At 38.3% G+C, this 27,844-nt stretch overlaps 1 protein-coding gene across 1 annotated transcript in view; it reads right to left on the bottom strand.

Annotated features, from left to right (window-relative positions):
• The window catches only part of ipo11 (importin 11), a 154,030-nt gene that overhangs the window by 116,471 nt on the left and 9,715 nt on the right, over window positions 1-27,844 (bottom strand). Inside the window, exons 2-7 of the mRNA XM_074637658.1 lie at window positions 27,044-27,193; window positions 24,796-24,896; window positions 18,467-18,539; window positions 14,731-14,934; window positions 4,002-4,134; window positions 3,574-3,632 (exon numbers count right to left, since the gene is read on the bottom strand). Of these exons, the coding sequence (XP_074493759.1) occupies window positions 3,574-3,632; window positions 4,002-4,134; window positions 14,731-14,934; window positions 18,467-18,539; window positions 24,796-24,896; window positions 27,044-27,181 (708 nt within the window). The 5' untranslated portion in view covers window positions 27,182-27,193. The remainder of the gene's footprint in view (window positions 1-3,573; window positions 3,633-4,001; window positions 4,135-14,730; window positions 14,935-18,466; window positions 18,540-24,795; window positions 24,897-27,043; window positions 27,194-27,844) is intronic.

Here is a 27,844-nt window from a genome sequence, read left to right on the forward strand (position 1 = left end):
TAATTTGTTCCAGATCATGGAAGTCTATCTACTGCAGCACAAAAACATGCTCATCCTGAGGCAAAAAGGACTCCACTTGTGCAGAGATGTAGAGTGACAGCAGAAGCAAAAACTGAAGTACAGTAAGCCATGATATCAGTCTGAGATAGCGGAGTAACTGGATGCATGATATTGCTTATTTGTTTTTATACAGCAGCCAAAGAGTCAAGAGAAAGCCACAAGATTACACCACCTGCTTTTGTAAGCAGTGAAATAAATCTTAAAGATGCCTTCCAGACATGTTTTAAAGACATTAAAATACTCTGCTTGGAATAATAATTTGTGTCTGCTATTGCTTTTACATAAAAAAGGTCAATTACCTTGTTAAAAATGTAAATGTTGTTCATTTCAAAAGTTGTAGACACAAAATGTTTCCTATTTCTTAGAGTTCAGGTTTCTAAATCACATTTAAGTGTGAGTTGCATATTGGGCCATGATTGGCTGATGTGTGATGTCATAAAATCCTGCGCGAACATATATGATAGATTTAGATTTAAAGTGAGCACAGAGAAACTGTCCCCCTTCAGGATGTGAAAACAGACTTCAAGTGTCAAACATTGCACATACGTCCATCCTTCAAACATCCAAGTGAAGCATCAATAAGTAAAACAACATTCTGACATTATTTGATTTTAAAATAGTATGAGGTAAAGCCAATGACCTGAATGTTGAGAAAGGAGCTAGGCTCCCAGTGTGCATATTTCACTGTTAACACACCATCAGCAGAATAATAAAATGAATGAAAAGTGTTATCGACGAGCTAAAGTAGGAAGACGTGAGTCTGAGATAATAATAGCATAAACATCTGAACATGAAATATTAACTACAATCCATTTCTTCTGTTCATTGAGCTGGAATAACCAGGGACAGCTCAAGGCAAATGACATTTTAATGTGACTATTTCAACCATTATACAACCGTCAGCCTGCAAGCTAAAAGTTGTCTCATTAGTGGCATAATAGAGTATAGTAAACACAATTACTTCTGTCATTAAATGTCCTTTCCATGTCCCAGTTGACAGAGAGAAAAAAAACTAAAACAAATAAACCAATAAAAGATCAAATTAATAGAGAGATAAAGACAGAAAGAGCACAGAACTCACTGACCTCCTATGACTGTATGTACTGTATCCCAAGGATACTTGGAGTCAACTAATACTTCTTTTCATTGTCAATTATAGTGTTGATCAAATCAGTCTATACTCGTTGAAGATTAAATAATACATTTTCTGCTGGTGTAAAATTTAATATTTTGTTCATTCACGTGAATAAGAATGATGTATAATGGCATAAAGTTGACAAAAGCAAGCAAATACTAATTTTTAAGCCGTAACCATGTGGAATTTTTTATTTAAATATTTAAATTCAGCACCCATTATTTCACTAATACTAATCAATGACTGAAGTGTTTATTTCAGCACTAATGATATTTCTGGCAATAGGTGCAAAACTTACAAACATCCTCCTACCAAAGTTTCTCCAGTCTTTGTCTTGACTTCATGATTCCAGTCTTACAATTCTTTAAATAAAATCACTTTTATCCAAACAGGGTGCCATGTCGTTAGTTAGCTGTCAGTCTGAATCTTTTATGGTAGTTTACTATTTAATTGTGATTGGGGGGTCAAGATTCAATTAAAAACATATATCTGCAACAAGAGTTTACAACTTTTTTAAAATATAAATTCTTGTGCACTCTTTTTACACACTTTCATTATTGAACCAGAACGGTGCAATTGGACTCCTTATATAAGCTGGTATTCTTTATACCTTCTGCAGTCCACTCAGTGGATAGATTGAATAGGTTTAAACTGTGATTTACCAGTCCATAATATGTTCAACTCATATTCCCTGATCCAATTCCAATAGCGCTAACCCTAGACTAACCTTCTAATCCAAAGTTTTAAAGTGAGGGTAGGCAGAAAGTTGTATCTCTGAGAGTAAACTGGACTTCTGCACCTCCTCATGGCTGTTTTCAGGCTTTAAAAAAAATCTAGCCCGTGATGGGAGACTTTGGCTGATCACAGGTCATTTCAGAGAGCATTCCTATTGGCTGTTAATTCAACGGCAGCTGTCAAACTATGAATCAATATGAATCAATATTCTGTTACTGTAATGCTTATTTCTCGCCTCAAGAAACATCTTGTAGTGTACTGTTTAGCTGTAAAATGAGAATATTTGCTTGGGCTGGTGGGCGGTGCTTGGTATTTCCTCAACTGATCTCAACATGGTGGGCGGGTCACAAACATTTTATATTTTACTTTTACCAGTGCCGGGTGATTTCTTATATTCTTATTCATAGACTGAGCTGTCTGAATATTTTTTCCTCCTCCAAAGCATACTTAGCAGTATTGATGACTGTACAGTGTGCTCAAGAAACACTGTTGTAGGTGGAGCTTGTAAGGGCACAGATGTGATATCGCTACCTATTTTCAGTCCCCAACCCTACCCTGGAGATTACAAGCACAATCCAAAGGTATGTTTCTTTTGTTTAAAGGTCCCATATCGTGCTCATTTTCAGGTTCATACTTGTATTTTGTGTTTCTAATAGAACATGTTTACATGCTTTAATGTTAAAAAACACATTATTTTCCTCATACTGTGCCTGAATATACCTGTATTCAGCCGCTGTCTCAAACGCTCCGTTTTAGTGAATTTCAACGGAATTGCAACGGAATTGCGTTTCCAGGCAACAGTTTGGGTCCATGTTTTACTTCCTGTCAGCTGATGTTATTTACATACACTGCAAAAGGAAATAAACTGGGACACATTTAGAATGTTTATGTTTAAAACCGTGTAATGATCTATATATTGTATATTTGTGACATCACAAATGGACAGAAATCCTGACGGCTTGTTTCAAATGCACAATTTGTAAATAGGGGCTGTGTGTATTTCTCCGTATATTGAGTGTTTTGATAGTTTAACAGTATTTATAAAGCACTTAAACCTGCTTTATAATATAAAAGACATGAAAATCACACTTTTTATAATATGGGACCTTTAAAATAAAAAATAAAGAATACATTTTAAAAAGAAATCTCACTATCAAAGTTACTTTCTTACCATGTACCATTATTCCATTCTATTATTTATCTAAAACATGTACTGCTATTCTTTCACCAAACCTTGATTGGCAAAAACAGGAAGTAGTCAGAATCTGCAGCTGGAGTTCACAGCGCTGGGACATTTTGTGAAAATGATTCCATTAACTCTAAGCCGTGGGGGAACCAAAACACTATCCAAGCAAACGCTTAGGATTTTTTTTCAAACCAGAGAGATTTAGACTAAATTGAATTAACAGTTTCATGGAGTTGGACTTTCTTCACACTGAGAGTGGGAGAAGAGCTCATACAGAACTCTTTCCTCTTTGAACCGAGACAAGGCTTAAGGCACTTTACTAATCTTCTCGGCCATCCACATTCCACCCTGTGATTGGAGTCGTTTTTGACTCGAAACACCGACAGCAAAAAATATCAGCTATTCAAAAAAAATTAGAGATTCTTAACAGCCCCAGCTGAAATAACTCAAGACTCACCATCACTTCCATATTCTGTTGTGGCTCTTGAAATCCAAAGACTGTCAACTTGCGAAGCACTGAGAGGGGCAGATAGAAAGAAAAAAAAAATCAGTATGCAGGATTGTCGCTAATTGCAAATTAATCTCCACTTAATTGAGTAGCAGCACATGAATATTTCCAGAAGTTAACAACTTGTCTTCTTAATTAAGTTTTTGTCAATAGGTGGAATCATGTGATAAATGCAATATGATATGCAGTCAGTTATTTAAGGCCATTATTAACTTACCATTTTGATTTTATAGAGCACCTCTTTGCATGAGAATGCAGTTGTGTCATGTGTGTGTGTGTATGTGTGTGTGTGTGTGTGTGTGTGTGTGTGTGTGTGTGTGTGTGTGTGTGTGTGTGTGTGTGTGTGTGTGTATGGGCATGTGTGCATATGTTGCTACCTTTAAGAGAGAGCAGCGTCCTCTCCAGTGAGCCGAGCGCTGCAGCCTCATCTCTGGCGTAGATCTGCTGGAGGAAGCAGTCGGTGTGATGGCTCCACAGGGAGCATGCAAAGCTGTAGATGCCCGACGCCAGCTGCCAACATACACAAAAACAGCAGAGTCAATCACACTTTAAATTATTCTGGATCAGTGATCACATTCAACAGGCATTTGAGGTCAACACATGAAATGAATCACGAGCACACCAGATTTACACGTGTGCAAACTGCACCTATAACGTCAGAGACAGATCACCGATGATGATGCAAATACAAAAGCACTTCCACATAATACAGTCTCACAGCACAAACAAGGAGGGGCAAAGAAGGACGTCTGAGTCAGAGGTCTAATTTAGCTCCAAATGAACGTCCTATTACAGTCGCCGCCATAACATTGGGCCCAAACCAATTACATTTTCTTCCATGAATGTATTCTCCTGTAGAGGCAAAACAAGATAATCAAAAGGTAGACAAAAGTACACTCAGTCCCTCCAACTGTGTAGTCTGGCTCAGTAGTTCAGATAATATAATAAATCTGCCAAGGCACAATAATGAGCTTTGGATTATGCTTTGGTTTGTGTTTTCATAAAAAGAATAAACAGAACAGAAAAGAGGTAAACAGCACATCACAGTAACTATTCACATAGATAGACATAGACATAGGGTGTTTTCACACTTGGTCCCTTTCCGCCCTCCAAATGAACTCTGAAACCCTCTGAAACTAACCGTATTCAGACCTCTTCGGGAGGTGGTCTGAGTATGGTTTGATTCAAGTCCACGTTGCGATCGCTTTATCTGTGCATTGTGAACACAAAGCGCTCCAGGTTCGCTTTGCATTTTTGCCATCGTATTTTAGCCCTCTAGAGTTGCCGTAGACAGATCACATGCACTTGCGCAATGTGACACTCGGAAAAACAACGCAGAACCATGGACACTAGAAGACAAGGAGTAGTGTGGACCGAAGAAGAAACTACTGCACTTCTCCAGATATGGAACGAAGAACACGTCAAATGGCAACTGTCTACAACGCACAGAAACGCTGAGGTTTTCTTCCAATTGTCAGTTCATGTGAAAGCGAGGGGCTTCATTAGGACCGCACTGCAGTGCAGCGTCAATGTAAAAAAAACTACGTCAAAAGTACTTTACAACACGCAATAAAATGAGAAAATCGGGGAATCCGCTGACATAAAAGACACATGCCCCTTTTACAACGAACTGGACAGTGTTCTGTGTGGAAGCGCCTGTGCCAGCCCTAAAAAATGGCATTGAAGTGGAAAGCATTGACCAGAAGTGATGAAGGTAGGAACTATAGTGTGAACAGAGAGAAGACTGAGGGGCTGAAGTGGACCAGAAACAGAACTGAGTCCTCTTTCAAATGAACTGACAGTGTGAACGCAAAAAGAACTGATTCCCTTTTCTGTTGGTCCACTTTTTGGTCCACTTTAAGAGGACTGAGTTTGGTTCTTTTAAAAAGGACTACATGTGTAAACACCCATAGTGGCTCAATATTCAAGCATTTCCGTGGGATAAAGCTTAAGGAAAACTACACCGTCAGATATTCTGACACTGTTAAATGTGATGTCTACTTGAATAAAACAAACACATTGAAAACTAGTTAGTAGATAACACTACATATCAAAAAAAAGGAAATGAAAAACTCATTGACAGTAGAACTATGTGTTAGGGGTAACACTTGAGTGTCAAGTGGTAAAAATCGGAGGATCCAGTGGTTAGGTTGGTGACGTGAGCCTACTGAAAGAGAAATCCCTACTTTGACAGCACAGAACAGGCTTTGATAGATTCTTTACAGAAAACAGCAAGGCTGGCAACTTTCTTCTTTGGAGAGATTTCTCTAGAGCTTGGCACTTTCCATTCCTCGGATACCAGACTAATCCAACCCATGCAGCCCAAAAGTGATGAACCAAGTTTAGGAAACAATCTCAAATTCTTCTTTTGACTTCCTCACTGTTGGTGTTCTGTTTTCTATGGGATGTAAGATAGTTTTAACTGTATTCTAACATGGACGAAAGCAGGTCTGACTGCTCAGCTGGATATACTGTATGGTGGTTTTCCAAATGCTCGGGACTTACTATGGCGTGTTTGCTTCCTAACGACCTATTGATGCTATATTTTGTCATCCCCCCGCTCTTTCCTTTCGCAGAGGGACAAAGGTTCAGCTCCTTATGCCTCATGATGAATTACACATTTGTGTGTAAAGGACAACAGGATTTACATTTTGAATGCTTTTCCTGAACAATAAAATAATTATAAAAAGAACTGCAATAGCACGAGTCTGTATAATCGTGAAGTCTGATATAAATCTAATTTCTGAATTAGCCTACGTCTCCCTAATGCTTCTCTCACACCAGATATTGCCAGTCTTTCACACTCGCAGACTACACACAAGTATATATAGCCCAATGAAATAAATATATTGCGAGTGCGAAAGTCATTTAACGGTAAAATGAGGGTGTTGTGAAAAATTACAATCATCATCCAACGAGAGACTGAAATCATAGCACAACCAACACAAGTGTCTTTAAATAACTTCTAAAACAATGTTGTTTTAGTACTCGGAAACATGTTTAAAATACCCAATGTAGATTATCTGGGAATCATCCCAGTAAATTAGTCTGATTTAACCTGTAAGCCCTTCTCCTCCAGCAAATTAATCAAATAATATTAGGAAGATTTAAACACTTAGAAAGTAATAACATTGATAGGAGCGATGAAGTGCAGTGACACTTGCCACAGACTTTTGACAATTCTAGCCTTGAATGTGACAACAAGGCACAGAGTAGATATCCCATGACGTGTATGATAAAACTCCACAACAAGCCCCATACTGTACTGTACAGCAATGTTTCCCAACATGGGGTCCCAACCCCCACTAGGGGTCTCCAAAGCTTCTCGGGGGGTTGCGAGGCTTTCTTGATTTTAAGGGGTGTAAGACAACCTTTTAAAAAAAATATACAGTTGCCCTATATCTCAGCATTTCATTCATTTCTGAAAAGAAAACTAAATGAAATTGTTATTTTCAATGTTTGGATTATCATTTAAGATATAAACAGGATAAGGACACGGTGAAGACCTGAACACAAGCTATAATCACAGAGCCTCCCCTCTCTGCTGAACAGCCTTGTCCTGCATTAGAAAAGTACGCAGTTAAAACAACCAAAGAGCGAATAGAGCAATGGCCAAGCGTCAGGGAGAAGAAAACACTGAATTTGTCAAAAAGAAGAAGCCTATTAAGTATGAATGTTTGTTTAAAATCCACCCAACATAAAGGTTCTTACTACACTCTACTTAAAGGTTCCTAAAAATAACAGGACAACTCATCTTCAATGCAATATTCACAGGAAATAATCTGCTCAAAATACATCCAAATCGCTCGTTCCTGCAGTTATTGCGTTCACTATTTGAGTTTATTGTACAGTTTATCAGTTGCTCTGTACTTTTATTGTTATGCACTGAATATAATATGAAATATCCATAAAATGTCACTTAGACAGGGGTTGTCAGTTTATTCAATAATAAAAAAGGGGTCCCTTAAGGAAAAAGGTTGGGAACTACACACCACTCATGCAACAAGCGCCCAAATGGTAAATGGACCTGTATTTATATAGCGCCTTCCTAGTCTTCCGACCACTCAAAGAGCTTTACACTACATGTCAGCATTCACCCATTCACACACACATTCATACACTGATGGCAGAGGCTGCCATGCAAGGTGCCAACCTGCCCATCAGGATCTAATCTAACAAACTCACAGCCTTCAGGAGCAGTTTGGGGTTCAGTATCTTGCCGAAGGACACTTCGACATGTGAACTGGAGGAGCCTGGGATCGAACGGCCGATCTCCCGATTGGTGGATGACCCGCTCTATCTCTGAGCCACAGCCGCACCCGAGTATTCAGTTAGTTCATTTTAATTAAAGTTAACAGCTGATGGTGAACCAAACAACCGCACCTGCTGTTTGCTGGCAAGCACAAAACAGACAATCACACAACAGGTGTTTTTTCATATGATTGATCATCTTGGCTGAAGTTGAGGCTTTTAAAGCTTGGTGCAATTTACTGAGGCAGACTACAATCCCCATCAAGAATCCCAGGTGGCACACCGCACTGAAAAGCATTATGAAACAGCACAACAACAACTACACAGACAGCTTGCCACACATGAAAACGTAACCCTGAACACAAACTCCTGGAGTCCCCCGACAAGAGATTACATCTCCATAACATGCAGCCTCATAAAGTGGATTATTGACAGCCTCAGTCCACTCTCCCGATAAACCAAGAGGATGTCAATTAAAGCTCCACAACTTCATATTTTTAACAAAGTCGGCCACACAGAGAAAAGCAGTCTGTTATTTAGCTGACTGCTGGTGAACGGGGAACCATCTGAATTCCAATTAATGAGTTTTGTGAATTGTTGCTGAATCATTCAAGAGAGGATTCCGATGTATCTAAAAATCTATTATTTTCCCACCCGTGTGGTGCATGAGTGTGTGTGTACATGTGTGTGTACATGTGTGTGTACGTGTGTGTACGTGTGTGTGTGTGTGTGTGTGTGTGTGTGTGCGTGCGTGTGTGTCTCTGTATGCATGAGTCTGCTCCTTTTCACAACTGCAGACAACAGAGAGGCAAAATTTCAATAAAAGCAAACAATTTCCTCCATCTGCAAGCTGATTCTCTATTCCAGGAGGAAGAACTCGTAAACCAAAGCCGTCCAAGAAAAGCGCAGTTCATTTCATCTGTTTATGAACACCCATCCAGTGGGATATTGCTCCTCTATTGCTACTCGAAAGCACAAAGCCAGACGCTGGTTATCACCTGCCCCATTCCTCTCTAAATTTACTGTCTGTTTGAGAATCACAAAAAGCAAACAAGCTCAACACAATGTCAACGCAGTTTCTTCACAACAATGCAGTCTCTAGACGGCTATCTCACAAGATTTTAAATTTAAGATGAAATGTTCTTGTAAAAAAGTATTTTAAAAAGTGGTTACCAGTACCATTTTTATTTTTATAGAAAAGCAATTTGCTTTAAAAATCAATTCTCTATAAAAACTGAAATGATCACCTTTATAGAGAAAACATTCAACAATGTATTACCACCAGAATAACTCTCTTTGTTACAAGAATGCAGTCCCATGTAAGCTATTCACTATATACGGGAGTGAGGAGAACAGAATGATTTCATAAATAGGGCTGAACGATTTTGAAGAAATATCTAATTGCAATTGCGATATGATTTGTGATATTCAAGGGAATTATAATTTTTAGATCATTATTATCATTTTCAACATTAAAATGATTAGGGTGTGATTTTTGTGGGGGATCTGTAACAAACAGAGATGTTTTCTTAAGTCTGTAGAATATGATGTGAAGGCCAGGACATCTCTGCAGCAGGACAATATTTCATTTAAAATAGTATTTTGGCACACATTTTGTCGTTAACAAATATTGCACCTCCTGCGATTTGAAAATTGCAGCAGACCATATTGCGATTCCGATAAAATGTTGATTAATTGTGCAGCTCTATTCATAAATACAATTGCTGTGTTAAGAGAACGACATACTATTCTGAGGGCAAAAAAAATAAACTCCATCCAAAGACAACCTTTTTTTCTGCAGATTCAGCAAGTGTTTGTGTCTGTCTGTGGAAGTATTTATATTATTCTGGTTACAGAAAGACATATTCTATTGCTGTATCTCTCTCAGTGTGGTTTCAAGTGTTTCTGTGGTAAAGTCAGTAAGGTAACAGAAATGTGGGTGTCCCATATAAAGGGCAGACGAGGTGGATTGGCACTGGATTATTTTAAAAAGGGATGTTGAAGAACCAGGTTGACAAGCAGGAGTAGTGCAAAAAAAAGTGCCATTTATATACAAAAAGTTCACTGAAACAAAGGGCAAAAATGAAACCCTGGAAATTCAACAAAACTACATTTAAACTGAATCAAAAGAACAGCAAACAAAAGAAAGCTGCAGCCTCACAGCAAGCCGTTAACTCTGCTCCCCCTCTTACTCCAGTTAATGGGATTTTAACTTCACAGCCTCACCTAACAGGAACTTACCACCTGACTAAGTGAGTATAGGGTGAGCTAAACCGAACAAGCATCCAAATTCACACAGAGTAATGAACAGACCATTAATACAAGATCTCTAAGTTACTGCTGACATCTCAATCTATCTATGGGCACCCACACATACCAATGAGCCCACCAAACATTATAAGAATGTCATTCACTGCAGAACTATCTTACCTATATCATCCTACATCTTAACGGTGGCCAGCCCCTCCCTGCTCAGAGGACATAATGAGTCCAACCTGTTGGCACTTTCCTTGATTGATTGACCCCACCATCCCAGGCAGAACAACAAAATCCTATGAACCCATAGAACAAACTAAACAAGCTGGTGTCATTTATACACACTACTTGACAATGTATCAAATAATCTGAAACATTGGACAGAAATCAACAATTAAGCAGACACAAAACACTGTTAATGTTGGGGAACAGGGCCCAGTGAAAAGGCAGAAAGGCAACCTCTTCATAAGTAAAACAGTGCACCTGCCACTGACCTCTGGGAAACACCACATATACAGTACGCACACTGGATGAATAACAGCAACTGACATCAACCAGTCTGTTGGGATCAGGCTTGACACACCAGTGTTGAGATCCACTTTGATATGCATGTCCCTGACTTTGATAAGTCATCATGTCTTCCATGCTGCTGCTGCTGGGGCAATATCACCCACAGTTAAATTGTAAAATTGAGACGGCACAATCATCCTGTTCGGTGGCAACGAGACTCTATTACTCAATAATATCATCTTCAATTGTACAACTGCATTATGCAAACCTGCTGTTCAGGCATGGCCCGTTTAGCGACGTGCAGCTATTCTCAAGTACTGACTACTTGTGGTGCCTGTTCATGGATTCATTTTCAAGATGAATGGTTTTATAATTTTGTTTTGTTGCCCTTTGCTTACTCTTCATGTTTTCATTATATTATGAGAGGAAAAAAATACCGTTATGAATCTCAAATTTGCAGAGTTCAATTTTATCAGGCACTGAGCATTTCTCCTTCATCCAGTTCCCTCTTCACTTTCTAAACATCCGTACTTTTACACACTTCTAAGAAATCCACTTCTAAAAGTGCCGCAATTCCAGCCTTCTTTACTTTGAATACAGTCTCAACTTTATCTTAACACATTCTCTTCATTACTCCATAACTACTTCTTCTGTGATCCCTCCTCCTGCCACCAGCAGCCCTTGGTTACTTCAATCACTTCTTCTCCTACACACCCACAGCCTGCTTCTTTATCAGCCCACTCTTTCCCTTTTCTCCCACTATCTGTTTAGCTCTGTGTCTGGGCGAATGAGTTGAGTTCAAAGCCTCAGCAAGTGGGCCAGTAAAACAAAGAGCTAGTTGAAGTACTGCCGCCAGTGCTTCATCTCCCATGATGCAGTCAACATGGTCGACCAACTGTTTTAGCTGGGGCGAAGGACTAGAGAGAAGTGCACACACTCGTCGGGTACGAGAAGACACGCTCAAACACCCACACACACGTAACAGCACTTATGGACACATTATGTCCGCGCTAAATAGGGTGACACAAAAAAACAGAGCGGGTAAAAAGAGTGATCTTAGAAATGAAGAGGTACTTGCTGTCCAATGAAAATACATTTCAGTGAATAAATGGCAAAGGTAAGGTTCAGGAAACCAGTGACTAATCACTGTGTTCTTTCAGAAACGCAAACAAGTACAACCCACTATAATACTACAGCTTTCCTTGTTTCAAAGTCTCACAGTTTTATGTCCAGCCCGTGACTGAAAAATTAGGTGTGGTATTTGGGATGGTGAACAAAGAGAGCCTTACCACAAGACACAAGGGGCCCTGTTCACGCCTGGCATTAACATGCGTCTTGGGTGATCTGATCCTCAACAGGACAACTCTAAGCACGTCAGCTCACACCTGACATTGACGTGTCTCGAGTGACCACCTGTGATCTGATCTAACTTCCCCACTCTATGCAAATAATATGCAAATAAACACATATCTTATTTCCGTTTGCAAAGACCAAATGTGTTGTTTTTAACCAGTGGGAGCCACCAATGCACTTCCCGTGCCTAGTCTGCTGGAATAGAAGAAGAAATAAAATCAATACAGACTGGGGTCTATTCCTTGGCGTGTTCCAGGCAAACCAAATCACCCAAGATGTTTGACGCAGTCGTAATATATCTGTATCCATCCTCTATCCTTTTTTGCCTGTTGTCATACTTTGACATGATGCCGTTGGTGCGAATGAGTACGTACTTCAGCTTAAGCAGAGGACCTCAGTTGAGTAGCCGGTCCTTCAATGTGGCCCAGGACACATTCGACAAGATCAAAGTAAGCGCTCTGTATATATTGAGCGTTATCTTTTCTTGTAAAATGTCCAGTTTAATCGGTAACACTGGTGTTGTTACAAGTTTATTAACCGGTGGGAAAATTTCCTTCAGATACACACTGCTAATAGAATGTGGCCATATGCGGCCCAGACCAACTCCGAATGTGGTCTAAGCGATCGGATCTCAATGCGTTCACACCTGTGCTTAGAGCTGTCCACTTCTGATCGGATCACCCAAGATGCATGTTACTGCCAGGTGTGAACAGGACCAGAGCCAGTCTTGACAGTTGTAACGATGTGTATACAAATAACCCACATGAAAAAAAGCATTAAACTGAGGTCATGTAAGGTTCAAATCAGCCTTCGCATTAAAAAATACTCAAGGGGTAAAGCGTGCTGCCGCTGGAGCTGAAATTAACAGTGTTGCATTGTGCTTTGTTTCCTCACCTCTTCACAATGCATGGTGTGTGCACACACACAGGCCACCGAGTCAGTTGTGTCGTGACGGGGGGGAGAGAGCATTCCATGGGCCATTTAGCGTCAAAGTCATCAGTGCATCATTTAAAAACTGCACTGTTTAATGGGGCTCTGAATGCCTTTGTTCCTCGTATTGCCTAAGGGCACCCATTTTGGCATAGAGGATGCCTCTGCACGACGTCCAGCTATTTGGTCTCAGTCACTGCCTCTGATGTCCACTGGTTTGTCTCTGTTACTCTTACTCTCCCTCAGTTGGTCTCCATCTTCTCTCTGTTGGTCTGTTTGATATCTTACTCCCTTAAACCCACACTCCTCATGACTCGTTCTCTTATGTTCTTTAAAACCATGGATGGCAAAAAAAAAAGAAATTGTATTCACCCTGATTCACTTCCTCTTTGAAAGAAACATTAACTCACACAAACAACCCTCCCTCTAACACGATCTCTCTTACACACACACACAACAAGCAACACAGACAAATCTATTCCCAAACACGTCAATCCCGCTCCAGTCATGCATGAAAACAGACACACATGCATGCACAGAGAATCTGGCTGCCATAAATCTGGGATTTGACACATTTCATACAGCGGCTAAACAGCATCTCCTACAGGCAAAAAGTGAAACTGATAAACCTGCAACTCTCAAGATAATCTTACTATTCATCTATTCGTGCTTAAGAGGTTTTTGTGGAAAAATAGGGAGTTAAAAAAAGGAACATGACAAAGTCAGAGGGCAGCACACGAGAATAGAAAGAAGAGGGAAAAAGCAGCAAAGTTCAGTAGACAGAGTTCAAGTTTTTCTTTTTCTTTACTTATTGACCTAAAGTCACCTCGTATTCAGACGTGCACAGCCACTGCATCAAGTGCAGAAAACAAAAAAGGTAACACCTTATAATCATTTAAAAATGGTAATTGATAGTTAATTTAAATGTATTATTTTAGTGTTAAACAATGAAATAAAAATTAATAATGTTAAAATATATTTAGTAATGCTACAACTTATGTTATTTTAACAGTTTATTGTTGCACACATTATAACATTTTATATTATAAGTGTTTGTTAATGATTAGAAAATAATTTGTAAACCTTTAAGAAATCGCTTGTAAAACATCTACAATCATTTCATAAATAGATAGACCAGATATTTGTAATACTTTGTTAATTGGTTTGTAAACCATCTATAAACATTGTTTAGATGGCTATTATAAAGTTGCAACTGATGATTATAATACCTTGTTAAATGGTTAAGAAATACTTTATAAGCATCTATAAACATTATTTAGATAGATAGTTAATACTTTGTCAATGGTTAAAAATTGGTTTGTGGTCCATCTGTCTACGTAAGGTTTATAGATGATTTAGAAAGATTTCCTAAAAGTTTACAAATCATTTGGTAATCATTAACAAATACTTAATATAGTATATAAAATGTTACAATGTGTACAACAATAAATTGATAATAAATAATGTAATCAGAATGTAATTGTTATTGTCTCCTATAAGCTATGATACAATATATAAATTATAAACTAATTAATTCATATTACACAGAAATTTTAGCATTACTAATAGTTTGTAAACATTATTAATTATTATTTCATTGTTAACAGTAAAATAACTATTAACTAAGTTTAATTAACTATCAATTTACCTTTTTTTTTTTTTATAAATTATGGTTATTATAAGGTGTTGCCCAAAAAGCCAGAGAGGGATAGTGAATGAGCAAGAATGACAAGCAATGAGATACAAAAATAAAGATGTTAAGTGGTGACGAAACAACTGACAAATAGCTAAAAAATGTGGACTTACATCCTGGAAAAGCCGCCTGTCCTGCGCCAGACGTTTGGACGCTAGGGTTTTGGTGACATGATAGAAGGTTAGCAGCGCCCTGTGCTGCTGCAGGCCGTCCTGACCCTTCACCGTCTCCAGCAGAATGGGGATGAGCTCTGGCCATTGCCTGGGGCAGTCCAGACGGGCCACCTTGGCTATCAGTACTGCAATCTGGGTCGCTATCTGTTGGAAAGACACACAAGAGAGAGAAAAGATTACCAGAGGCAAAGCATAAACACAGCAGAAGGCGGTTATGCTAAAGTAAACTTGATGGGAATTTGACTACATCTGAAACGGTCTAAATCACGCCCTAAGGTGTGATTTGAAATGAGTAGTTTGGACGAGGATACAAATTATTAAATTATGATATCATGTATAGCATAGTGTGCATACACTATTCCCATATCCATTTCCTGTTAAAGATGCAATCAGTCAGACAGATTAAGTTGCTTTTCAAAACAGGATTGTTGCATCTTTATAATCTGTACAATTAGGGCTGTTACTATTTGAACGCCATCTGTAATAAACACTGTTTTTACACCACATAAGCATATGCTGACTTTAATTTGACAGCTGTTGTTCACACATCCTGCCAAAATACTAACTTTTCACAGTTCTATCATAAATATAGCATTAACGTAAATATCCAGGTAAATGAGCAGACGTAGTTTATTATCCACATTAGGGCTTTCAATCGATTAAAATATTCAATCGCGATTAATCGCATGATTATCCATAGTTAAAAACGATTAATCGCAAGTTAATCGCATATTTTTTATCTGTTTCAAATCTCCCTTTAAGGTTAAAAGGGAGATTTGTCAAGTATTTAATACTCTTATCAACATGGGGGTGGGCAAAAATGCTTGCTTTATGCAAATGTATGTTTATATGTATTATTAAACAATGACAGATATTGTCCAGAAACCCTCACAGGTACTGCATTTAGCATAGAAAAATATGCTCAAATCATAACATGGCAAACTGCAGCCCAACAGGCAACAACAGCTGTCAGTGTGTCAGTGTGCTGACTTGACTATGACTTGCCCAAAACTGCATGTGATTATCATAAAGTGGGCATGTCTGTAAAGGGGAGACTCGTGGGTACCCATAGAACCCATTTTCATTCACATATCTTGAGGTCAGCGGTCAACGGTGCCCTTTGAAAACGGCCATGCCAGTTTTTTCTCACCAAAATAAAGTGCAAGTTAGGAGCATTATTTATCCTCCTTTGCGACAAGCTACTACTGCATAGTTGGTACCAATGGATTCCTTACGTTTTTTAGTTCTGTGCTTAATACGTTAAAGGAATTAGTGTCGTTAGAACGAATTTGTGTAAACTCGTTATGATCACGTTAACTTTGACAGCCCTAATCCATATATTCGAGAGGTGGGACTGGGTGGTAACAACAGATATACACTCAGTTGCCAGCTAAAACAAATCCAGTCTAATACAACAGCCCTGATGCAATACATCCTACCTTATGATGTTGAAATGTATCGTCATATACTGAGAGGCTTTTCTAATATTGTGTCCACCCAATTTATATCAATAAGGGTAGACATGTAAGTTGATAGTCCTGTTACAACCCTCGAATCACACAGTTAACTTGTAAATTATAATTGTTGTATAACAGTAGTTTACATTTTATGACATGCTTGAGCTGATCTAATATTTTCAGGGATTCATCTTTAATTCCAAAAAACATATATCTAGCCCATTTATACATTTATAGTACAAATATTAAAGCAGCAATGGCAATGTTTAGCTTTTTTGATCCCCGTTATTGTTTTACAGCAGAATCCACAATCAGTTAGAGGTAAAAGGATGAGAATGTATTGCATCGTCTATAGACTGCATGCTCTGATAGAAACGGTTAGCAATCTAATTTAAGTAAGCAATAAATAGTCAGTGTGCATGTAAATTAAATTTTCAAGCATCAATAAGCCATTAAGTTTTGTAAAGCCAGGTGAGGTCATAACATTTGCTTGGATTACAGAACTTAAATAAATAATAAATAATAATAAATGTAAACTGTCCACATAACACTGGAACACTCGCGCGCACAACCTAAATCGATTCGACGAGGAGAGGCTGTGACTGGTGAGACATATGGTGTTTAAATGGCATTCATTGCTCGCCATATGGACGCTATCAGTCCTGATGTTGGAGGGCTGTCCCTCAGGGATACAACAAGCTGTAGAAAAACCAGGATGGATGGCCAACATTCAGGGCCACCTTCCATATCCCCTCAGACAGATGTATTACACACCGCTTGATTCTGAATTATTTGTTTGTTTGCAGCATTCCCCTGAGAACTACAAATAATGGCTTATAAACAAACGGTTTGACCCTCAAATGCAGTCCCGGTATGCACAATTGCTGTCTTCATCCTCTCTATTATCTTCTTATTTCATTGCATTACAGTTACTTATGTGTAGCCTATTTAGAGCATTTTAGAAGACAAATTTAAAAGGTCTGGCTATATTTAGCATACAGGTATCTATATTACCTGCTGTTAAAATAGTACACTTAGAGTACATGTGTCACTAAAGCTCAGATAATTGATTTGGTGAGGTTGGCGGCTACTTTAAGGCACGTAAATTGTTTTAGTGTGGCAATAATCTCTATTATCACAGTACAACACTGTTAACCTAAAGAATGTTATTCCAATGCCAATCCAGCCTGATTGAGTTAAAGGAAAAATGCAAGACGTTCTCCATAAAGCCACCATTACCCTTGCTGATGTAATTGAAGAGGATGGGAACTATTTTGTCAAATGTTTGCGTCACTGCCCGGGCACCTAAGAAGGGCACACCGCTGCTACCTAGTTGTTGAGACTATGAAAAGGACGGTGTGTGGTGCCGCTATAATGTATTCAAACATACACTATGAAAGCTCATATCATGACACAAACACACTTTTATATTTGATTGTGGTTCTAAATGAAAAATCTCCTTTGCTACATTTTTATCTCCTAAAGACAAGAATAAAACCAACTTCATTTCCCTCTTTGTTTGCGATGTGATCTGATTGTAAGGATAGAACAGCTGGTCTGATCCAATTAAATCTAGCTGCCACGAGAAAAATCACAATAGTTATGGTGTCAACAGGTGGTTGAAATACACAATTTGCTAGAAAATGCTATATTCACTTGCCCAACGGGGAATTTTATTTGCCCAGGGCAAGCGGGCAATCCTTATTGTTGAGCCCTGCAATGAGCTATATTCAATACAGTTTAACATCAGAACAGGTCCAATTATAGTGGAGTGGACACGCATGTTTATGCCAAACTACTACAACAATCTAAAGTGTGTCCTATAACAAACTGTCAAACTGGGTAACAAACTGGGTGTAATATGCTGTTTAAAATCTTGGACAATATAAATAAAATTTCAACGATTGTAGATCTAGTGTTCTGTTCATTATGATGGTTGACCCATTTCAAGCTAATTTAAAGCTTCTGTAAGTATATTCCCATGCTATAAGCTAAATGATTACAGTAGAACATAGAAAAATGTTCATTATAAATGAAATGGACTATAGCATGCAAAAAGTGGCATGATGCTTTTAGTCACTTTCTTTGTACATGATATGGTTTTATACTAAGTAATCTAGACCGAAATCATGGAGTTTCTTTGTTTGTACCAGTTTATAATGCTGAATCAGATTATTGTCTTAATCTTTCATAGTACATCCCATTTTTTCCCCACTAACCTGATTGACAGGCTCGTTGAAGTTTGTGATGAGACCAGCACGCAATGACGTCTTCTCCTCTTCTGATAACGCACTGTGAACAAACCAACCACAAAGATGTTCAGCAGAGGTAAGTGGGTCAAGAAAGAATGAAGAAGAGCAAGAGTAGCACAATATTTGGATTTACTAAAAAAAAAAAATAATACAATATCAATGACAAGAAGAACATCTCTCAATAACTATAATATACCAGCGAAATACCAGTAAAACACACATTTCAAACATTGCCTGTCTGGCTAGTTAGCAGTTTCTTTAGTTGTGCATCACTTGAGACAACTTTATTGAATGGATTTAAGATGTTATACCATAAGGATGCAGGAAGATGCATGCAAAGGCCCAGTTTTAAACCCTTTCACTGCAAAAGCGAGAGTGCTAACCACTGAGTTGTTGCAGCTCATATCCAAGAGACTCCTTATAATTTCATTTAAAATTCTGGACATGCAGGCCTCATATTTTAATATAGGGAAGATATTATTACATCAACCTGCCAAGTTGTTATGGGATCAATTAAATCCCTTTATAACACTCTATAGTGCAGGTCCTGCCAGCTGCCTGATTTAATCAGTAAGCTTTGGATAAACCCCCTGCTCTCCTCCATCTCATATCTTGTAGTCTACAACATGAGCCTAAGGTTTTGCAAATAGAGTAGGGGGTGTGCGCAAAAGAGTGACAGTGCCAATCTGAAAAAAACAAAACAATTTTCTCTATAATTTCGCCTGTTTGGCTTACTTCAGCTACTGCAGAAGCTAGACGGAGTGGGAGAGTGTTTGATGTGAGGAAGAGTGAGGAATGAATCATGCTGTAACCTCAGGCAGAGAGAGAGAGAGAGGAGGCATGGGTGGAAGACAAATTACTACGGGGGAGAGTGTGAATTAGTGAAACAAGATTTACAACACACATATTTTGGGAATCTGGGAGTGAGGCGAGCTTTGAAGAAAATGGAGAGATTAAAAAACATAAGCAAGTGTGTGCCTGAGCCTTGTTTTGTGTTTGTAAGCAAAAGGAACTAGAAAAGTTGACGACTGGGGAAAAAAGAAAATCTTTTCAGTTTCACTTATCAGTTTCAGGGTTCGACATAAGAAATGGCCTGGGGTCAGTAAAAAAGTATGTAGGGCAAGTTGATAATCCCAGTCTTCAGTCAGTTCACCTGTGAATCTGTAAATGCGTACATAGATATTAATGGCTGAAAAGTATTTTTGCTAACAAGACAAGACAAGTCATTAGTTACAAGTTGTAACTGATGACTTGTCTGAGTTGTACCTTACAACAGCAGGATTGTAGCAAAAATCACATGTAAAAAGACAGCCAACTGAGAAGACTTTTTTCCCTTTTTTTTGGGCCGGTAAAACTACTCAACGGGCCGGTAAAACTGATCTACTGGCCTGGGGGGGCCAGAGGCGAAAAATGATAAGTTGGACACTGGGTTTTATAAAAAATAAATAAAAAAATACAGAACGAAAGCAGATTTGGTGTGAAAACCCCTTTACTGTTACTGCAGGTAGCTAAATTGAGCTTCTCAATACAATAAAAATCTCTCATTCAAGTTGCTCCTGCCTTAGATTTTTCAGGTAGTGCCAACTTGACAGTCTATTTTTTTAAGGGCTGTGTTTTGGCAAGAATCTGGCAATACGATATGTACTGCAGTGGGTACGATTTAATATATTGTGATATATTGCAATTTATTAAATTTAATTTTAGGGAAACTGTCATAGTATAAACACCACCATCATATGCATAAAATCTGAGTGAAAAAAGTTTACTTTTTTTATTTAATCAGAACAGTGGGATCTGCATTTGCATTTATCACAGTCCCTGTAACATCCAACAACACAGCACTACTTTGAGAGGGCACACACTGAGAGGGCACAAATAAAGTAAGTGAAATAAAGTATTGACTGAGTTCATCTTTGCATGTAAATTATTAATTAAAAATCGATAGTGTTTTTGCATCACAAAACATAATATCGCGATACTCAATATTTTCTTACACCCCTAATATGTTCTGCAGTAAATTGCTTTGATTCTTTATTTCAACAAGCACATTACTTTGGTTTTACTTTGTTAGATATGTTCTCATCTTTTTTTCAGTATGTTAAAACCCTTTCAGGGAACAGGCATCCTAGCAAACAGGAATGAGCATGCTTGTCAGCATGTTTAAAGAATTATGCAAATGCATGCTTTCTGGACCTGGCTTATATAAAACTTGTGGTGTCTTGTAAGCCTGTGTAGGCTGGGCATGTTTGTATGCATGACACATTAACAAAAAGCATTCAAATGTCACACTACGGCGCACTATATTTGCAAAAACAAGACTGATATTGCGTTGGGGAGACACCGCATACATCAGTCAAAAGCCAAGGTGTATGCCTCATATAAAAACACCTCAAAATACACTATTCACCTTTGCCTGACTGCAGACCGAATCTGCTACGAGGTACACCTGATTACTGATCCATGATTTATATTACTTGACCTGTGATTTTCAAAAATGTCAGTTTTAGTCATTATATTTTTAATCTCGCCAAAACCTTTCTGAGCTGAAAGTTAATGCAGTACAAAAATATAAATTTGTTAAAATAATAAAACAATTTATCACCCGACTGCCAAGAGAAAATAATGTGTCCAGCTGTCAAAGTTAACGTGATAATAACGCGTTAAGGCAAACTCGTTTTAACCATGTCACACTAGCTTGAAAACTGGCATGGCCATTTTCAAAAGGGTCCCTTGACGTCTGACCTCTAGATATGTGAATGAAAAAGGGTTCTATGGGTACCCACGAGTCTCCCCTTTACAGACATGCCCACTTTATGATAATCACATGCAGTTTGGGGCAAGTCATAGTCAAGTCAGCACACTGACACACTGACAGCTGTTGTTGCCTGTTGGGCTGCAGTTTGCCATGTTATGATTTGATATTTTGAATGCTAAATGCAGTACCTGTGAGGGTTTCCGGTCAATATTTGTCATTGTTTTGTGTTGTTAATTGATTTCATAATAAATATATACATACATTTGGATAAAGCAGCATATTTCCCCACTCCCATGTTGATAAGAGTATTAAATACTTGACAAATCTCTCTTTAAGGTACATTTTGAACAGAAATGTATGATTAATTTGCGATTAATGGCGATTAACTATGGACAGTCAGGCGTTTAATCACGATTAAATATTTGAATTGATTGACAGTCCTAGTTTCAGCTTGTGGCCTTCATCATGATGATTCTGATCTGGTCTGGTCTGACGATAAAGTTGTTTTTTATACTACAAGTGTTGCTAGAGTGATGACCTCTTCAGACTTTTTCCCTTCTCCGTGCAACTTGGAAGTAGGTGAAGTTGTGCCAGAAATCTCTACTCTGCTTCTACAGACAGTCTAATCAGCCAGGAGACGGCACTTGCAGAGAACAATGTCTTACCCTGTTTCACTATAATTTCATCAGCGTGTGATGTTGAGTTAAAAAAAAAAAAAAATCTTGGATAAAGCACTGTAATTTCACGCATCTCCGAAACTACCTTGAGTTATATACGAGTGGGTGGAAAAGCCACCAAAGATAGTGATAACATTATAAGGCTGCTCGGTTAAAGTCAGTGATTCAATTCATTGGGCAGGGAGCCCCGAGGTGAATCTCAGTTACTCAATTGAAGAGTCCCAATTCTGTAACTGATGTAAACTAGGACCCTAGAATGGATGTGCAGAGATGGACAGGGAGAATGAAAACACAGGAGATGTGAAGTCTGTCTCCGAACCTGGCAAACATCTACTGAGTGTTTATTTCTGGTTCTTTTTCTGCTTTAAGATGAGATGAGATAATACTTTATAGATCATATGAAGTAAGGTATGCATTATGTACAGCATGTAACCCATGAATGTTTATTTATTTTCTCTATTGTTTTTTTACATTATTTTGAAAATGTTCTATTGTCATCTATATTTAAAAAATAATATTATATTATGATAAAATAATAAATTCCAATCTCACTATTCATAAATCAGCATTATGGACAAATGGCAGGCCTGTGTACCGTCGTGGATAACATTAATAAAAAGCATAAGGGGGAGTTATTCCAAGTTATGAAAGAGGAATTGACCTTTTTCACAGCAGACCTTTTGACTTGTCATAGCAATAAAAAGCACAGGTGGAACTAATAACATTAATGATGGCACCATTACACTTAAGTGACCCATTCAGCCGTGCCAGTAAGCCAGCAGACACAATCCCAGGGCTGTGGAGCAGGCAGCCATAATGGAATACAGTAATTTTTCAATTACATTAGTTAAACATGTGCTTTTTCAGCTATGACATATCAAAATGTCTGTCAAAAGAAATGTAACCAGTATCTATGATAATATTTGACTGGTTTCTCCTATATTAAAAACCAGTCAAATAAAACAGCAATATCAAGGTTGAGGACTTGCTGGTTGATTCTTGCTCATTGAGGGAGTAATGCAAAACGCTCACATTATCATGTGATGTTGTATTGATCAAAATACTAATGTAATTGTACCTGCACTAGGAATATCTTAAGACACCAAATCATCCACATTTGGTTAGTTTCTCACAGAAATAAAAGAAAAATATAATATCAAAACGGACGAATTCAACATGTCTTTAATTGTTTTCTTATGGTTTAAATATAAAAAATAAAATTACCGCTTTGCCGTTGTATGCCTCTGCAAACCAGTGAAGTTGCAGTTTATATCCATGTCTGTCCAAAATGCCATCACTTCCTCTTTTTATCGTATTAGACATTTGTGTGAAGTTGTCATAATTGGCATAAAGCATAACAAGAACAAACTGGACGGGGTTGTTTAACTGGGTGGTAAGATAACAGAGGAGCCAATGTTGAGTAATGGCTTACTTACATGTCAGACTAGTGCACCATGAATTTAGCTCTCAACATCACAGCAGATCCACTGCACCCTCTAAGGCCTGAATATGTACTTGTATCTTCAGGACGCAGGTACAGTATAACAGAGGCTTCACATTCTTTGTCCCACGCAGCATTCAGCTGCTTAACAAGCCAGGATCACATGGTCTGAACTTTGCCCTTTTTTTTTTAACTTGCACCTGATTTCCCAAATGATGCTTTTTATCATGTTTTTATTATGCTCATGCTTTATGTTATATTATGTGCTGTCACATATGGTTGTTGACATTCTCGTGATATTCTTTTATGCAAAACAAATTCCCTTAGGGGCAATAAAGGTTGCATTCATTCAATCATTCATTCAAATTCTTGAGTTATGGCCAAAAACATGTTTTGTGAGGTCACAGAGACCTTGACCTTTGACCACCAAATTCTAATCAGTTCATTCAAGTGGACGTTTGTGCCAAATGTAATGAAATTCCCTCCAGGCATTCCTGAGATATCATATTCACGGACAACCTGTTGCCTGCGCGAAGGCATAAAAACTCAGTTGCAAACTGAACTCAGTTGTAACACATTACTGTTAACCCCAGTGTTGACAGTGTCATAAAAATATGATGTAATGTGGCCTAAGCTTTGTATAGTGATACCACATGGTCCCACGTAGTATCCAATTATTGGATTAATGCCAATGGTCCCAAGGTGATGACAAATAATCCCAACGACCAAAAGACCTTGCACCTTGCGCTCTAGCAAATAGAATTCAGTTTACTGAATAACTGACAAGAGTGAACAAACTTTGGTAAGAGCAGAAAACTTTGGAGAGAAAGAAGAGAATATCAATAATTTGAAGTGGTCAAAGAGTGGCCACAGAGTGCTGAGGCAGAACTGATTACCTCCGGCCAACTGCTGTCCTGGAGATTTAAGAGCAAGTGTTCAATTCAAATCTAACAAAAGCCAGTTAGTCAGGTACCCAAAGACAGACTTTGAATACTGAAAGCCGATCTACCGCCAGACAAAAGAGACACAAAAGAATAAACCGAGTAAAATCAGAGCACAATGATATGAATAATCAGGATGGAAGGTAAAAAAAAAAAGAAGGCGGTGAAAAGTGGTGGAGGCAGAAATGCAGACGTCGGCTATAACCGGTAAAAAAGAAAAGACAATGAGGAAAATGAAGGCGATGAGGAATAGGGACACAACAGTAAAATGCAACTATAAATCTGTGACAAAAAAAGATCTGAGGAGAATGACAAAGCTTCAAAAAACAGGCCGAGAGATTAAGACTGACGAATAGAACAAAATGAAGGAGAGAATAAAGAAGCGGTGGAAGAGAGAAGAAAAAGAAACAAGCCTAAGATAGGAGAAATGAGAGAGCAAGGCTGACAGCAATAGGGAACATGAGAGGCAAGAAGGCACTTACTGAGGCGCTACCCTCCTCCAGTATCTGTCAATGCCATTTTTGAAGTACAGCACAGCCAGCCACCTGACGTTCACATCCAGCATGTGGTTATTGAAGATATTCTATGGAGGGAAAAAAATATATATACAGTATTTGGTAAACTCAAATGGGTAATACCAGGCAATTCAAGGACAGTTTAATGATGTGTGACAGCTCAGGCTATAGTAGAGAAAACAACCCTTACTGAAGAATAATGATGCAGACCTGTGATGCCATCAAGCCATACTTTAAGGGTCGACTCCATTAAAATACAGGGCACCTTGACTTTGCAATCTAGAGCCCAACTTGTACACACTAATGCCGTTTTATTATCTTATAAGTGCTTAAACTTCTGAGCTGTAAAATGTAGCCATAACCCTAGAAAATCTGGCCGAGCACTGTCACAGTGTACTCAAAGTCATTCTCCAAGTCACTGTAAAGGCAGGAGCTCCATAAAGAGCAGCACGGTCATATCCTCTTGGCTCCTGTATTTTTCAGGTCTAGGAGATGTAGGAACAAACACGTGTTAAATGAAAGAGGGTTTAAGTTTTTATTTTCACAGAAATAAAACACCCTCCTGCTCTGTATCAAGGGAATGGGAGGCCATTAGCTGGGCTGCACAGCGTAACTATTTCCTTGAATATGTAAGTAGAAATCTGCACACTGCCACTAAACTTTAATTAGATTCATCAACTGGAATTTAGCTGCTGTAGCCGGCATTTTATTTATTGATGCTGTCCCTCGTGATGTACAGACATAATTAGCCTAAACTGAATGAGACAGGGGACATGGTGTACTTTTAGTTTAACTGATGTGGACCCTGGCAGCACAGGCTGCTACACAAAATGATGCATAAACCCGATTTTGTCAAGAACATCTTATGAAAAGTCGATGAAGCTGTGTCTCCAATTAACGGTTATTTTCATTGCTTATTGTCTGTTGAGTATTTTTTTTTATTATGATGATGATTATGATTAGTTGTTTGGTCTATAAAATGTCAGGAAATGGTGAAAAAGTTAGATCAATGTCTCCTAAAGCCCAGGATGACATCCTCAACTTTCTTGTTTTGTCTACAACTCAAAGATATTCAGTTTACTGTCATAAACATAGAAAATAGTCACATTTGAGAAGCTAGAATCAGAGAATTTTGACTTTAGTTTTCTTAAAAAATGTACTCAAACCAATTATTTGGATTATCAAAACAGTTGGCTATGAATTTAATGGTTCACAACTTATCAATTAATCGTTGCAGCTCCAGTGTGCTGTGATTAGATCAGGGGTAGGCAACCTTACGCATTAGCCAGATAGGTCAGACAAATGAAATGCTATACAAGCCACATTTGTTTTTTGTATCTTATAATTGTTGATTGGGTGCGTAAAATGTGTCTTGTAAGATATACTTTGACTCAAACAGGACGTTGTATTGTTTATTGTCTCCCTTTTCCACAATATTTTCAGGACAAAAATATAGAAAATAATACATTTTCATGTGAATGGAATAGGGCTTTGTGCTTAGCTACGCAGAACACACCCTGGGCCAATTTCTCTACTGAATGAAAGGAGATGAAACTGAAATCCATCTTCTCATTTACACCCAGCCGAGACAGCAAACAAACACATTAACTAAAATGTCTGAGTATTCCTTCAAGGATCATCACAAGCATCGTGATGAATATGCGCTAAAAGTTACCTGTTGAATTATTCCCACTTTTCAGACTTTTTGACCACACTTGATCTTAGACATTGAAAAATACCAAGTGTGGATAAAACATCTGTGAATAAATTTCAATAAAACCATTTAATGGAATTTTAGTATCCCTTTAACACAAATCAATTCCCAGCTGTCTGCCCTCCACTGCCTTCTTTCTCCCCATTTCCCTACCTCCACACAATCCTCTGATTTGTTGCTGTGATTACCGTTATTGTGTAAAATTGCCAGGCTGAATTGTCACACATGAACAGAATATATAACTTCTCAATCTGCTATTGTTATGCCGATTGTTAAGATATTCCTCTTCTATTAATAACTGATCTACAAAGAAACACTCTCCTCTCATTGTTTGAATTAAGTTACTTTAAAAACTTATTCAAAAACATCAGAAATGAGCACAAAACCCAACGTCGTCCTGCTTTTCTCTAAGATACACATTCATTAACATCTCCATTCATTAAAGTTTGAATAGTTTCCACTCCAGCACATGTATTCCAATTATTTGATAGCATCCCTCACCAGAAGGACCGAGTAGAAGCCTGGCTGAGTCTCCCACTGTCGGAGCTGCTCCTCCGCAGGCTTCAGCACAGCTGTGTCCTGACTGGTAGCTTGGGTTAAGGCCTGCAGCACCACTGAACTGGCACCGTCAATATCCATAGCTGGATATATCTGCAGGGGAACGTGAGAGGGGGGGAGGGAAGAGGAAGGAGCAGACAAGAGAAGAGTTTCATTGCTCGTGTTGAGAAAAGTTCTGGCCGAGTTAAAAAAGAAAAAAACTTTTAAAATAGTTTCACTGTAGGGAAATACATCATAATAAAACATCAATTGAAAGCGGAAGGCAGTCAAATTACATCTACAAAAAAATGTCAGAACAAGGAGTCTTCTCTTTTGCTTTGTCTGGCTTTATCCCTTTTTTCATCCATTTTTATTATAGATCAAGCAGCACTGAAATCACTGTCAAACATAGTGAGAAAGAAACAAATCCCTCTGAATAAAGAGGAAAGCACACCTGATAGAATCACTGACAGAACAGCTCTATGCGTGGTATGAGATGACTATGTCCCAGATAGTATTCAAGCACCTCAGCTTCACAGGTCCAATGGTGTTTTTCATTTTCAAAGTACCCGAGTCAGTCGCCTCTGTGCCTCAAAAAAGGGATTCTCAGATAGAAAAATAAACCATAACCAGACCTACATTATGAATCCTTCCTTATGGAGGTCATATCTCAACATCTCCAGAGGAGCTTATCAACAATACAACAACTGATGAGAAAAAATAACATGGTTGTTTACTTTTTCTACAAAACATAGCAAACTTTTC

Source organism: Sebastes fasciatus, chromosome 6, assembly GCF_043250625.1.
Source record: "Sebastes fasciatus isolate fSebFas1 chromosome 6, fSebFas1.pri, whole genome shotgun sequence".
In the NCBI taxonomy this organism is placed as follows: Eukaryota; Metazoa; Chordata; class Actinopteri; order Perciformes; family Sebastidae; genus Sebastes; species Sebastes fasciatus.